Source organism: Budorcas taxicolor, chromosome 17 (assembly GCF_023091745.1).
Source record: "Budorcas taxicolor isolate Tak-1 chromosome 17, Takin1.1, whole genome shotgun sequence".
NCBI lineage: Eukaryota > Metazoa > Chordata > Mammalia > Artiodactyla > Bovidae > Budorcas > Budorcas taxicolor.
Genome location: NC_068926.1, coordinates 72,179,008 through 72,190,583, shown reverse-complemented (window position 1 = coordinate 72,190,583; position 11,576 = coordinate 72,179,008). Strand labels below are relative to the sequence as shown.

The window sequence follows — 11,576 nt, the reverse complement described above, 5'->3', positions numbered from 1 at the left end:
GGCCTGGCTCTGCCCGCGGCCGCCGCCGGGCCCGCGTCACAGTGGGCCGAGCGCGGAGCGCTTTGGAACCGCGCGCACCGCCGGGTGCTCGCGCCGCAGGCGGAGGGCGAGGCCGGCTCTTTCCCGCCCGCTGCCGGGGGCACTGTGGCCCGGGCAGCCTCTGATGGGAAAGATCGGGTTCCGTAAACAAGTTTCCTGTCTCTGGACCCAGGGCTCCCCTCCTGGGAAAGCCAGAGAAAGACAAATGCCACATGCTGCCACTTACAGGTGGGATCTAGGAAGCGACACAAACGAACCTCTCTATGAAACGCATTGACGGAACAGACCTGTGGCTGCCAAGGGGGACGGGTGGGGGAGGGAGGGGTCGGAGGTTTGAGGTTAGCAGAGGTGAGCTGTTACAGGATGGATAAACAACGAGGTCCTCCCGTATGGCAGGGACCTATATTCACTATCCTCATACACCATCACGGAATGAATATGAAAAAGACTGTATGTACATGTATAACGGAGTCACTTCGCTGAAAATCAGCTACACTAAGGTTCCTCTAAAAAGTCCCTCCTCCCGCTCCTTCTCGCCTGCACAAGCCCATCCGTGAGCCCCCTTCCCAGGGTCTTGTTCCTCAGGGTTCCAGGCTGTCCTTCCCCTGCCCCAGACGGAAAGCGGGACTGGTCTAAACCCACGGTGGCTTTTAGCTTCCTTGTAGGATTCTACCAGTGAGATTCAGGAGCAGATGTCAGCTGGATGTGGATTTCTGGCAGGAGGTCTGCCCCGCTGTTAAGGCAGAGAGGCGCCGCGGTGGGTGTTGAGATGGGGAGGAACTGGGCGCCACTGATGCTGCGCCGCGCCCAGGGTCCCGCCCCCACCGCTCCGCCTGGTCCGCCGGGGTGGAGCCGCTTCAGTTGGTGCAGGTGAGGGTGTCCGCGTGAGCGTCCCCCGAGCTCTGCACCTCAGGGTCTGCACCTGTCAGGTGGGGCTACCTCCCCATACCCCACCCCAGGTTGCTTTTCTGCAACTTCCAAGCGTGAGCTAAAGGGCACCTTGACCCCTCCCCACCCCACGGGGAAAGCCTTGGGGCGGACAAAGCCTCCGGGGAAACGCAAGCCAGTGCCTGGGCGGTGGGGCCCGGGGGCGGCAGGAGCCGTCGCAGCAGACCCCCAGCCTGGGCTCCGGCCCTTTGCTCCCAGCAGACGCGAGGCCGGAAGCACCTGCCTGCCTCCCCACGCTGCCCGCTGGCCCGGCTCTGCCCCTCCCCCAAGGACTGAGGTTCAAGGTCCTCCTCTGGGGCCTCGCTGCCCACCAGGGGGCCCCCACGGAGGGGCGCAGCCCAGGAAGGGGGTGGTGCAGGACTCCCCACCGTCTTCAGGACTGAGCCCCGCAGCGGCACACTCAGTGCACCGTCAGCTGAGGGCTGTGTGGGATGCCAGGCGCTCAGGAAGTGTCTGATGGGAGAAAGAATCAGTGAATAAGCATAAAGCCCACGCCTGTGGGGCTTTGTTTTTGTTGCCGTAAGTGAAACAGGTTTTGCCTGATAAGAGAGAAAAGGGGGATTCCCTGTGGTTAGGCCTCCACGCTGTCATTGCCAGGGCTCAGCTTTGACTTCTGGTTGGGAACTAAGATCCTGCAAACCTAAGTGGAGTGAAGTTAAAGTCGCTCAGTCGCGTCCGACTCTGCGACCCCATGGGCTATACAGTCCATGGAATTCTCCAGGCTAGAATACTGGAGTGGCTAGCCGTTCCCTTCTCCAGAGGATCTTCCCAACCCAAAGATCGAATCCAGGTCTCCCACACTGCAGGCAGGTTCTTTACCAGCTGAGCCACAGGGAAGCCCCCCTGCAAACCACGGCACAGCAAAATAAAAAAGAGAAAGAGGATTTCTATAAACCCTGATGCGTCACACAATGGATGACACAGAGTCCCCACGACGCGGGCCCACTGGCCAGCACCCGGCCTGCGCCCACTCCAGCCACGGGGCAGTCGCCTCAGCCCCGTGAACAGACCACGTGCCCTGAGGCCTCCGCTCTTGGCACAGGCTGTTCCTCACACGTGGATGGCCCTGCCTGAGGGTGTGGTCTGACCAGCTCCTCACAGCTCCTCGCCAGCCTGTTTGCCGGGGAGTGGTTGACTGACTGTGATGAAGTCTGTGTCCCCATCAGGAAGGAGCCCTCAGAGCACGTGCGGACAAACACTGTCCTGATCTCTGCCCAAGTCCTGGAGGCGCCCCCAGGGCCTGGAAAGTTTGCCTGTAGCTCATAAAGATGGAAGGTTATGGGGGCCCCATCGCCAAACGCGTCCCGGTGTCTCGGGCTCCTGGTGGCCAAGACCCAGCCCGCACCACACGCTTCTGCCGGGGCCTGTGGTTAAGACAGCAGCACAGAGCGGACGGTGATGAGACCTGCTGGACGGGGGAGGGGCCTCGCCAGTTCCTCAGGGGTGGGGGGCACACTGTGGGGGCTGACGCATATCCGTGACTGCTGAGGGCATCGGGGGCCTGCGCCCTGGGGAAGGAGGGGGGACACTAACCCTGTGAGCAGGGCCCACGCTGCAGGTGATGGCAACACAGAGGGCTGCTTGGGCCCCTGCAGCCACACGTGGAGGTCTGTGTGCCCCGAGGGCTGAAATGTGGCCCCCAGCATCTCAGAATGTGACTGTCTAGAGATGGATCTCTAGGATGGGCCCTAACCCGGTCTGACCAGGGTCCTCCTTCAAAATTCCCCAGGAAAATGGTGTCCAACCCACAATTCCACACCCAACACAACAGCAGTCATAAACTCCACGTCATTTAAACATTTTTAACATTTTAAGTCTCAAAAACCTACTTCCCACGTGTGGTCAGTAAGGTCCTGGAGGAAATACACGTCGTCCAAGGGAAGAACACCTGGGAGCCAGAAGCCAGGACCGCGGATGCAGGACAGGAAGGCAGGACCTCAGGAATCGTGTCCGAGTCTGTGGAAAACTGGCCCAGGAGGCATTTCAGGGCGAAAAGATCCTGAATTGAAAAAGTACGATCATTACTAAGCCTCCAGAAAAATAAACAGGGGCAGGGCCGATATGCTCGCTGGCCCAGGATTAAACAAATGTGCGCCGTGATGGCCGTCACGCACGCGCACTGCGCGGCGGTTGGTGCCTGACCGCGAGCATGGCCACGCCCGCTTTGGCTGCCTCTGCTCTGAGACTCAGAGGTGAATCGCCACGGGGACCGCGTGGCCCACCACTTGCTATCTGGCGCCTTTCTGGGGAGAGTTTGCCAAGCCCCAGATCACACTGCTCGCCTGGTAACTTACTCAGGGGTGTGGGGAGGGGAAGACGGTAGACAGTGATCACCTACCCTGCGGCCAGCGTGTGGCAGTGGGCTTGGAAGGACCAGAAACCGTGCTTAGTTTTAAGTTTAGTTTTAGGCCTTTTTAAGAGCCATTTGATCATTGCAACTATCTTTGAGCACCGCTTTTGATAAACCAAACAAATACAAACCCCTTTTTAAACAGCTGAACAGAACTTACCGAGGGCACAGCAGCAATGTCCATGCTGCTCTGGGGGGCAGCCCATCTCGGGCCTGTAGCCGCCTGCGGCCCCTGGAGCCCAGGGCCTGAGCTGGGTAGACACCCTCCCAGCCCCAGTCCGTCCCTCCTCCTGGGTCTGTCTCTGCCTGGGACCCCCGCCTGGGTTCAGGTGGAACAGTCCTCTAGGAAATGGGGCCTACTGCGCCGACCCTGGAAGCTAAGCTCACCCACTTCCCTACCAAGTGACCAAGGAGGGGTGGACAGGAAGGAGCCTGCCCCTGCCCCAGCCCGATCCCGCTGCCCCAAAGGCGATGCTGGCCACCAGGTCCACAGCCGGTCTACACACCCGCTGCGTCCCACACCGCCTCAGCCGGCTTGAGCCAACAGTGCAGACCCCACTGCCCAGCTCACCTGCCACCAAGTGAGGACCCAGGCCCCTCCGAAACTCGCTCTTAGGACCGAGGTGGGCAGCTCCCACCCCCCAGGTCCTGAAAGCACTGGACGGAGAAAGGGAAGCAGTTGGTCGTTCAGCGGACACAGCCAGAAGCGGAGGCCTCGCACAAGTTTCGAGTCAAGCTTTTAATGAAAAGATCATAAAATAACAGTATCTCGTCACTGTACATTAAGACTGCACGCTCTGAATGGAGACATCAGTGACCAGCTGTATGATACTGGCGGGCTGCGCACCCCCAGCTCGGACCTGAATTATCCAGACTCTGGAGGGAGGTGAGGGCAGTGTGGTGCCTGACAGTGGCGGTGGCCAGCACAGGAGTGCGATCGCGCGCCCCCTTCCTGAGAAGGGCGCCTGGCGGACGTGAGTCCACCTCCAGTTTCCGGTCAAGAAACAGCGGAACCCCACCCCCCCTCTCCGACGAGGTATTTGTGAATGGGACAGCGCCCAACCTGGGCTCCCCAAGACGGGGAGAGGGAAGCAAGTGGTGGGTGGGGGCAGGGGGCTCCCCTCAGCACCTGGCCCCATGGGGCCCCGCCGAGCGGCGGGGAGGAGCCCCGGGGACCTTCCCTGCCCCGAGTGAGGTCTGTTATGCAGCATATTTGAGGTCAATAAATTACAGCAATAAATAGCAAGGTGAGGTAGGGGGAGGGGCTCCCGGTAGAAAGTCGCAGTGGGGTGACAAGCCGGGGGTCCCGGGCAGCCTCGACTCCCACGGTGTACCCCCACCCCCTGACGTGGAATGTCAAACCGGGCTCTGGGCGGGCCTGCCCCACCCCTCCAGGGATCAGGTTCGCGGGCTCGGGGACCACCGCTGCCGGGGGAGCGGGGCCTTGGTCCCTGCACGGGGCACCGCCAAAGGCCCGGCGCCTCCGCTTTCGTCCCCAAGCCGCAGGGAGGGGTGGGCGGCCCTGCCCTCCTGGCTGCCCAAGCCTCGCCCCGGCCCGGGATGGCTGCCGGGAGGGCGGCTGGGGTCCGCCCGCCCCATGATCGATCGCACTCCTGTTAGCGGCCAGTCCAGTGAATACTGACGGGTGGGGCTGGCGGACAGCCGGCGCCCCCGGGTGGCAGCCGCCGGGAACACACCCGGCTGCGTGAGGTTCTGGGTCCAGAGTGTCCGTTTCACAGGCTGAGGTTGTATGGCTATGCTGCGCGTCTCTGAGATTCAGATCTGCTTAAAAGGTCCGTCTTCTCTCTTTTTTTTTTTTGCAATCCTGGAGGAGCCTCGGCGGCGGGCTCGGTCTCCCGGGGGAGCGTGCGTGGCGTGGCGGAGCCCGGCCTGCCGCTCGCCCCAGTCTGAGAAATAAATACATTCATCACTGCACAAACATATTGATACAAAAGCAACACTGTCCCGAGTGTTCGCACCGTCTGTGTCGGTAAGAACCGGCCCAGTGAGCCCTCCCACAGCTGGACCCGCTGCAGTCTCCGCGGAGCTGTGCGAAGGTCCTGGCTTTTTGGCTTGAGAGGGACCCAGCGGGGGTCTCACGAGCAGAGCAGCGGGACGGGATGCACCTCCATCCCGGGGCCCCAGCCCAGACTCGGGTCCTGCGGCCACAGCCGAGGCCACCCTGCTGCGCCAGCTGGCCGGGACCGCTTGGCCTGGCCAGGAGGCCCGGGGGCCGGTCGGCACAGGCCCCGGCTCTTTGGTGCCAGCTGGGCTGGGAGGAGGGCTCCGCGAGGACGGGGCCTCCACGCTGCCCGCCCCCCCGCTCCACCCTGGCGGCCCCCCTGCCCGTGAGCCCTCCGGGCCGACTCAGGGCCTCGAGCGGAAGGTGGGGACTCACTGGTACTGGCCTTACAGCTGCTGAGGTCTGAAACTGTAAAAGTTTATGTAAACAATGAGATAAATATATTAGTATCTTTTTTCTGAGCCCATTGAGGTTCCATATGCATTCAAAATGTGCTTTGGTTTAAAAAATAGCTTTTGTGAATTTGGGTGTGAGCTTTTTTTTTTTTGCCTTTTTTTTAAATCCTTTCCTACATGACATCTGCTATTGTTTCCTGTTTCTCCGAAACATTCAGGAATTAAGTGACTAAAGCAGAGAACTGTAAGCCGCCCTGGGCCTCCAATGGCCTAATCTCCTGGTGAGGCTCTGCACACATGTCCACACACATTCACGAGCACGCACTCCACGTGAAACCAAGGGAAAGCAGAACGAATCCAAGTGTCCTGTGAACCCCGCCCCGCCCCACAAACCCTTAACGTCTTAAATAAGAAACTAGTGTTTTGCTTTCTTGTTAAAATACAGAGAAGGCTCGATACAATACTCAGGTGGGTACAATACTATGTCGCACGAAGGTCCCTGAGGGCCTCTATGCCCCGTCCCTGAAGCTCTGCCCTGAACCACCTGCTTCACCGGGGCCACGCCCACGGGCGTGTGCAGCTCCCGCTACAGACTTTTGTCGTGTGGCTTAAGTGCTGATGGAGGGGGGGGGTCGGGCGAGCAGAGGGGCTGGGGGGGTCCTGTCTGACTTGCCGGAACAGGCGTCCCCGGAAGGGACGGCAGCGGGCTCAGCAGGGCCCCACTTGGCCCGAGCCCCCTCACTCTCCGTGCCCTCCACCCGGGTCCCTGGTTTCAGCTGGAGGGTCTCTGGAGGGGGGAAGGGATGACTCCGGAATTTTTGGTCTGAAATTAAAGTAGAAAGAAAAGAGAAGAAATAAAAGCAGGAAGCAAAATGAAGGAGATAAAGCCGCTGGTCCAGCCCTGGACTGCAGCTGGCTGAGGACAGCGGACCGACCTCGTGACCTTGGCCCGGCCTTGAGAGCGAGCCTCTAGAGCCCTGGAGGTGTCTGAGATTGACAGAGCCCAGCGCGGGGGTGGGACTCAGGGTGAGCCCATGGTGGCTGCCAGTCTGCCCAGAGGTGCCAAGGTGAAGGGGGCCGGGGGCCGGGCACCAGACGGGGAGGGGCTCACTTCCTCCCCTGCTCCCTGGGCGCGGAGCGCCCAAGCCCACCGGGCCGGGTCAGGGCGGCGGCTGGCCAGACGCCCACCAGACACTGACCCGCCCAGAGGAGAAAACGAGTGTCACGGCCACAACTGCCATCACCAACCACATCCTGTTCAAGAGGTAGCGAAGGTCGGAGTCTCTCCACCTTGATGGGAGGGGGGCGACATGATCCACACACACGCTGCACGCACACACACGGAGAAAATGGAAACGTACCGACCCCGCACCGCGGCCAGCCCCCCCGCCCCCCGCACCCTAGACCTTCCAGTTCCCACACTCACATACACGTTACACGGGGTTTTCTCGTAATCAAAACAAGTACCTCTAAACAAAGAAGATTCCTGGGCAACTATGGGAAAGCACTCTCTCCTGAGGCGGCCGGGGGGCTCGAGCCCAGGGGAGCCTTTGGCCGAGAGGGGCTCCTGGGCCCAGAGGGTGGGCCCTGGTCGCAGCCGGGCGGGGGTGGGGAGTGGGGGCGGTGAACCCCGTACATTCAGTCTGCAGAGCCAGGCTCAGCCCCGAGGGGCCGGGAGAAAAGAAAATCTTGTTGGTTTTGGTTTAAAAAACAAAATTCAAAACGAAGAACAGAACAGATCAGTAGGAATCACAGCCACGCCGGCCCGGAGGGCTCTTTAGCTGTGGAGAGGTAGGCGGTGGGGGCCCGCTGTCCCAGCGCCACTGAGCGGTGACCCCTGGCTCGGGGAGGGAGGGCGCGGACCCCCTCCCTCCGGCACCGCCCCCCCCCCCCCCCCACCCTGCACGCCCGGGGCCCGGCCCGCAGACGCCACGGCGGCGCGGGGCAGGGCCGGGGCGGGCGCGGGGCCGGGGGTAAGGCTGCGCGGGGCCCGCCGGGGTCTTTGGCTTCTAGGAGGGCGCGGTGTGCATGCGCAGGTGGCTGATGAGGTTCCGCTGCTGCGTGAACTTGCCCCCGCAGAGCTGGCACTCGTAGGGCTTCTCGCCCGAGTGCACCCGCATGTGCTCGGTGAGGCGGTACTGGCGCGTGAAGCGCATGCCGCACTCGCCGCAGGCGAAGGGCTTGAGGCCCAGGTGGCTGCGCATGTGGCGCGTCATGGTGCCGCGCTGCGTGAACATCTTCCCGCAGATGCCGCACGGGAAGGGCCGCGCCAGCCAGTGCGTCTTCTCGTGCTGGCGCAGCGTGGCCGCGTCCTTGTAGCTCTTGTCGCAGGCGGAGCACTGGAAGGGCCGCGGCCCGGCTGCCGGGGCCGCGCTGGGCGCCGACAGGTCCTCCGCCTCCTCGTCGGCGCCCGCGCTGCCCGCCTCGTAGGCGCCGCCCTCCTCCTTGAGGAGCAGCTCCTCCTCCGCGTGCGTCTCCACGTGCGCGTTGAGCTGCTCCGAGCTGGGGAAGCCCTTGGCGCAAGGGATGCACACGTACAGGTTGTCGCCGTAGGGAACCTGCTCGAAGCCCTCCTGCCGGTACACGTAGGGCGCGCCGGCCGGGCCGCCCTCGCTCCCGCTCTGCGCGCTGTCGTCGCTGCCGTCCTTGCCATTCTCCTCCTCCTCCTTGCAGGCGTGCGGGGCCTCCCCGAAGGGCCTGCCTGCCGCCGCGCTGCCGGCCAGGAGCCCGTTGGGGACCCTGTCGCCCAGCCCTTCGGCCTCCTCCCCCGGGCACGGGCCCTTGGGTGCCACGTCCCTCCGCTCAAATGGGGAGGCGGCCGCAGGCTCCTTCTTGGCCCACTCTTTCTTGCGGGCCGAGTGCCGGAGGCTCTTGCGGGGCGGCGGCCCGCCCGGCCCCTCCAGCAGGCACAGCGGGTTGTCATCCGCCCCCTCCAGATCCATGGGCTCACTGAGGGCCGCCCCCAGCTCGGTGTAAGAGGCACTGTTGGCGACGGGAGGGGCAGAGGTCGAGAGGGGCGAGCCCTCCTGGCTGTCGCTCAGCTGGGCTGGGTCGTCGGGCGTGAGGGAGGGCCCGGGGGTGGCGGGGGGCAGCGGGGGGCTCTTCTTGGACAAGTCCAGGCCCAGCTCCTGCTCACAGCTGCCGCCGCTCCCGTTAGTACTGCAGCCGCCCAGGCCGGCCTCCCCGCTGCCGGGACAGACGGGCCGACCCAGGCCGTGTGCGCCCTCCTGGCTCAAGCTGCCCAGGAAGAGCTCGTCGTCGGAGCCTTTGGCCTGGGAGAGCTCCTGGGGGACGTGGGCCCCTTTGCGCCCGTCCACGAGGCCTGGGTAGCGGGTCTGGATGACCGAGGCCGTGGACAGCCGCTGGCTGCGGGGGGGCCGCCCCAGGCCGGCGCCGCCCCGCCCCGAGCCGAAGGGCTTGCCGGCTCTCTTGAGCTTGCGCCGGCAGAGGGCCGCCAGCTCGGGCAGCTGGAGGTAGCTGGCGGCGGTGAGCAGCGTGCTGAAGTCGGGCTCGGCCGGCGGCTCACCGGGCAGCAGGCGGCCTGTGTAGATGAAGTCCAGAATCTGCTGGAACACCGCGGAGCTGACCATGTCCGTGTCCAGGCTGATGAGGTTGTCGTGCAGCACCAGGGACTTGAAGTAGACGCTGCTGGCGGCCAGCACGTTCTTGTGGGCGCGGAAGACGGCGTTCTCCACCATGACGATGACGTCACACAGGAAGCCCTGCGTGCGCTGCTGGTTCAGCTGCAGCAGGAGCTGCTTCGAGTGGCTGGGCAGCTCCATGTCGGGCCCCAGGTCCCCGCGCCCCGCCCACACGCACCACCTGCGGGCAGGAGCAGACACGCGCCCATCAGCGGGGGGCCTCCCCCAGGCTGCCCGCCTGCCACCAGCCCATCCGTACACTTGAAGACGCAGGGACAACGCGGGGCACATGTGCGGGGCAGAAAAACCAGGGCTCCGTCCCCTAGAGGAAGGGACCTGTGGGTGAGCGGCAGAGACCACAAGGGGACAGAACCCCTGGCGGACACATCGCCCGCGTGGGCGCACAGCAACCCGGCTTTCCAGTCCAGCCGGAAATTGGATCTGCACACGGAGTCGCCCAGTGCGCACTGAAGCCACCTTCTCCTCGAATACCATGTGGGCAGGTAGGACCCGCAGCCTCCAGCAACGTCACGTGACGCTGCAGCCCGGCCATTTCCCCCCCCACCCCATCCCCCCGGCCTGTGCCTCTGGGTGCCGAGCAAGAGAGGTGACCTGGCCAAGCCTGGTACCGCAGGCCCCAGGGCCTTCCTGGGTAGGGCAGGTTGTCTGAGCCTGGGAAACCCCGCCGAGGCTGTGCGCGGGGGCAGCTGCGCCAGGCCATGGCCCCGCTCCTCCGGCTGCTCAGGCGCGCGTGCCTACCCACAGGGGCCTTCATGTCCCTGGGCTCAGGGCCTGACGCGGGAGAGGAGCACGCTGCCCAGGGCCTCCCCCAGCAGGGATGCAGGGTCCCCGCCCTCCCCCTCAGGAGGGGTCGCGCCCGCCCACCTGCCCCTTGCCTTCAAAGACAGAGGAGCCTCCACACCCCATCCACCCGGGAAGGCTCTGCGCACAGTGCCCACGTGGGCCAGCACTCAGACCCGAGGGAGCCAGCCCCCCTCCCCGCCGTGACCAGCCAAGGGGGACAAAGAGCCCAAGGCGCGGAACACCTGGCTGGGAGTGCGGAGGGCCATGAGCCCACAGCCCCTCCTCCCCCACGCTGCCAGCGCTGCCCACACACAAAGGCCAGGGCCAGCACGCAGGCCAGGCGCTCAGCTGCCCGGAGTCCCCAGGAGGAAGAGCAGCCCCCGCCCCCTGCCGCACCCCCAGCCCCCCCTCCCCAGCCTACCGGAGTGCCAGGGGCCCAGAAACCATGTGAGCAGCAGCCAGGGGGGGTGGCCTCCTCGAGTGCGCGGCCTCCCTGGGGGTGCATCAATGCCTGGTCACCTGCAGAGAAGGTGGACAGTTAGCAGGCAGGCCTCGCACGGGGGGCGGAGGGCTCGAGGCTGGAGGTCGGCGCCCGTTCAGCTGGGCAGGAGGCAGCGGCAGGAAGGGGGCAGGCGTGGCGTGCTCCCCACAGGAAGCAGGGTGCTCCGGGGGCCGCCTCGGTCGGGGCAGTGGGGGGACAGGCGCGCAGCTCTGGGCGGGCGGGGTGGCAGGCGGCCTGGGCAAGGCCCTTCTAGGCTGGCCACATTTACATAACAAAAGGTCAGAAATGGAGGCGCTGGTGCAGCGGGCTATTTATAAGATCCAGTCTCAACCGCTTCTGGCTCCCCAGCCCCCTGCCCTGCCCTGCCCTTCCCTCTGGGTCTGCGCTCGCCCCCTCCCTGCCAGAGCCCAGCCCCCTCCTGCCCAGCCTGGCCTGACCACATGGCCCTCGCAGGCTCGCCCTTTCAATACCAGCCCGCCAAGGCTGCTGGCAGCTGCCGCCAGATGCAGGCGGGCTTCCCGGCCCCCCAGAACTTCAGGTCCTGGGAGAGGAGTCCCGAGGTCCTGGCTGCTTGCCCCCCACCGCAGCAGGCCTGGGCACCCTGGGCGTGCAGCCAGGCAGGGGGCGGCGGCCTGAGCCTGGAGCCCCTCCTGGCGCGCCCCTCCCCCGCCCAGGGCCAGGGCGGCCGGGCCGGTCCTCAGGAATGTGCCCAGACCCGGGGTGCGGGGTGGCCGGGAGGCCTTGCTCCAGCCTGCCAGCTGCCTCCTGCCCCTAGCATGGCTCCCCGCTGGCAGGGGTGGCCGGGGAGGGGGCCGGCCCGGCTCGCCAGCAGCGCGAGGCCCGCTGGTGTGGGGCCGCTGCCCAGCCTGGCAGG

At 64.8% G+C, this 11,576-nt stretch overlaps 1 protein-coding gene across 1 annotated transcript; it reads right to left on the bottom strand.

The window, feature by feature from the left end:
• Positions 1 to 7,764: 7,764 nt before the first annotated feature.
• On the bottom strand, positions 7,765 to 10,647 carry HIC2 (HIC ZBTB transcriptional repressor 2). Its single transcript, XM_052654977.1, has 2 exons — positions 10,622 to 10,647; positions 7,765 to 9,577 (listed from the first exon to the last, which is right to left on the bottom strand). Exons 1-2 carry the CDS (start codon positions 10,645 to 10,647, stop codon positions 7,765 to 7,767), a joined length of 1,839 nt encoding a protein of 612 aa, XP_052510937.1.
• Between the last annotated feature and the right edge of the window lie 929 nt (positions 10,648 to 11,576).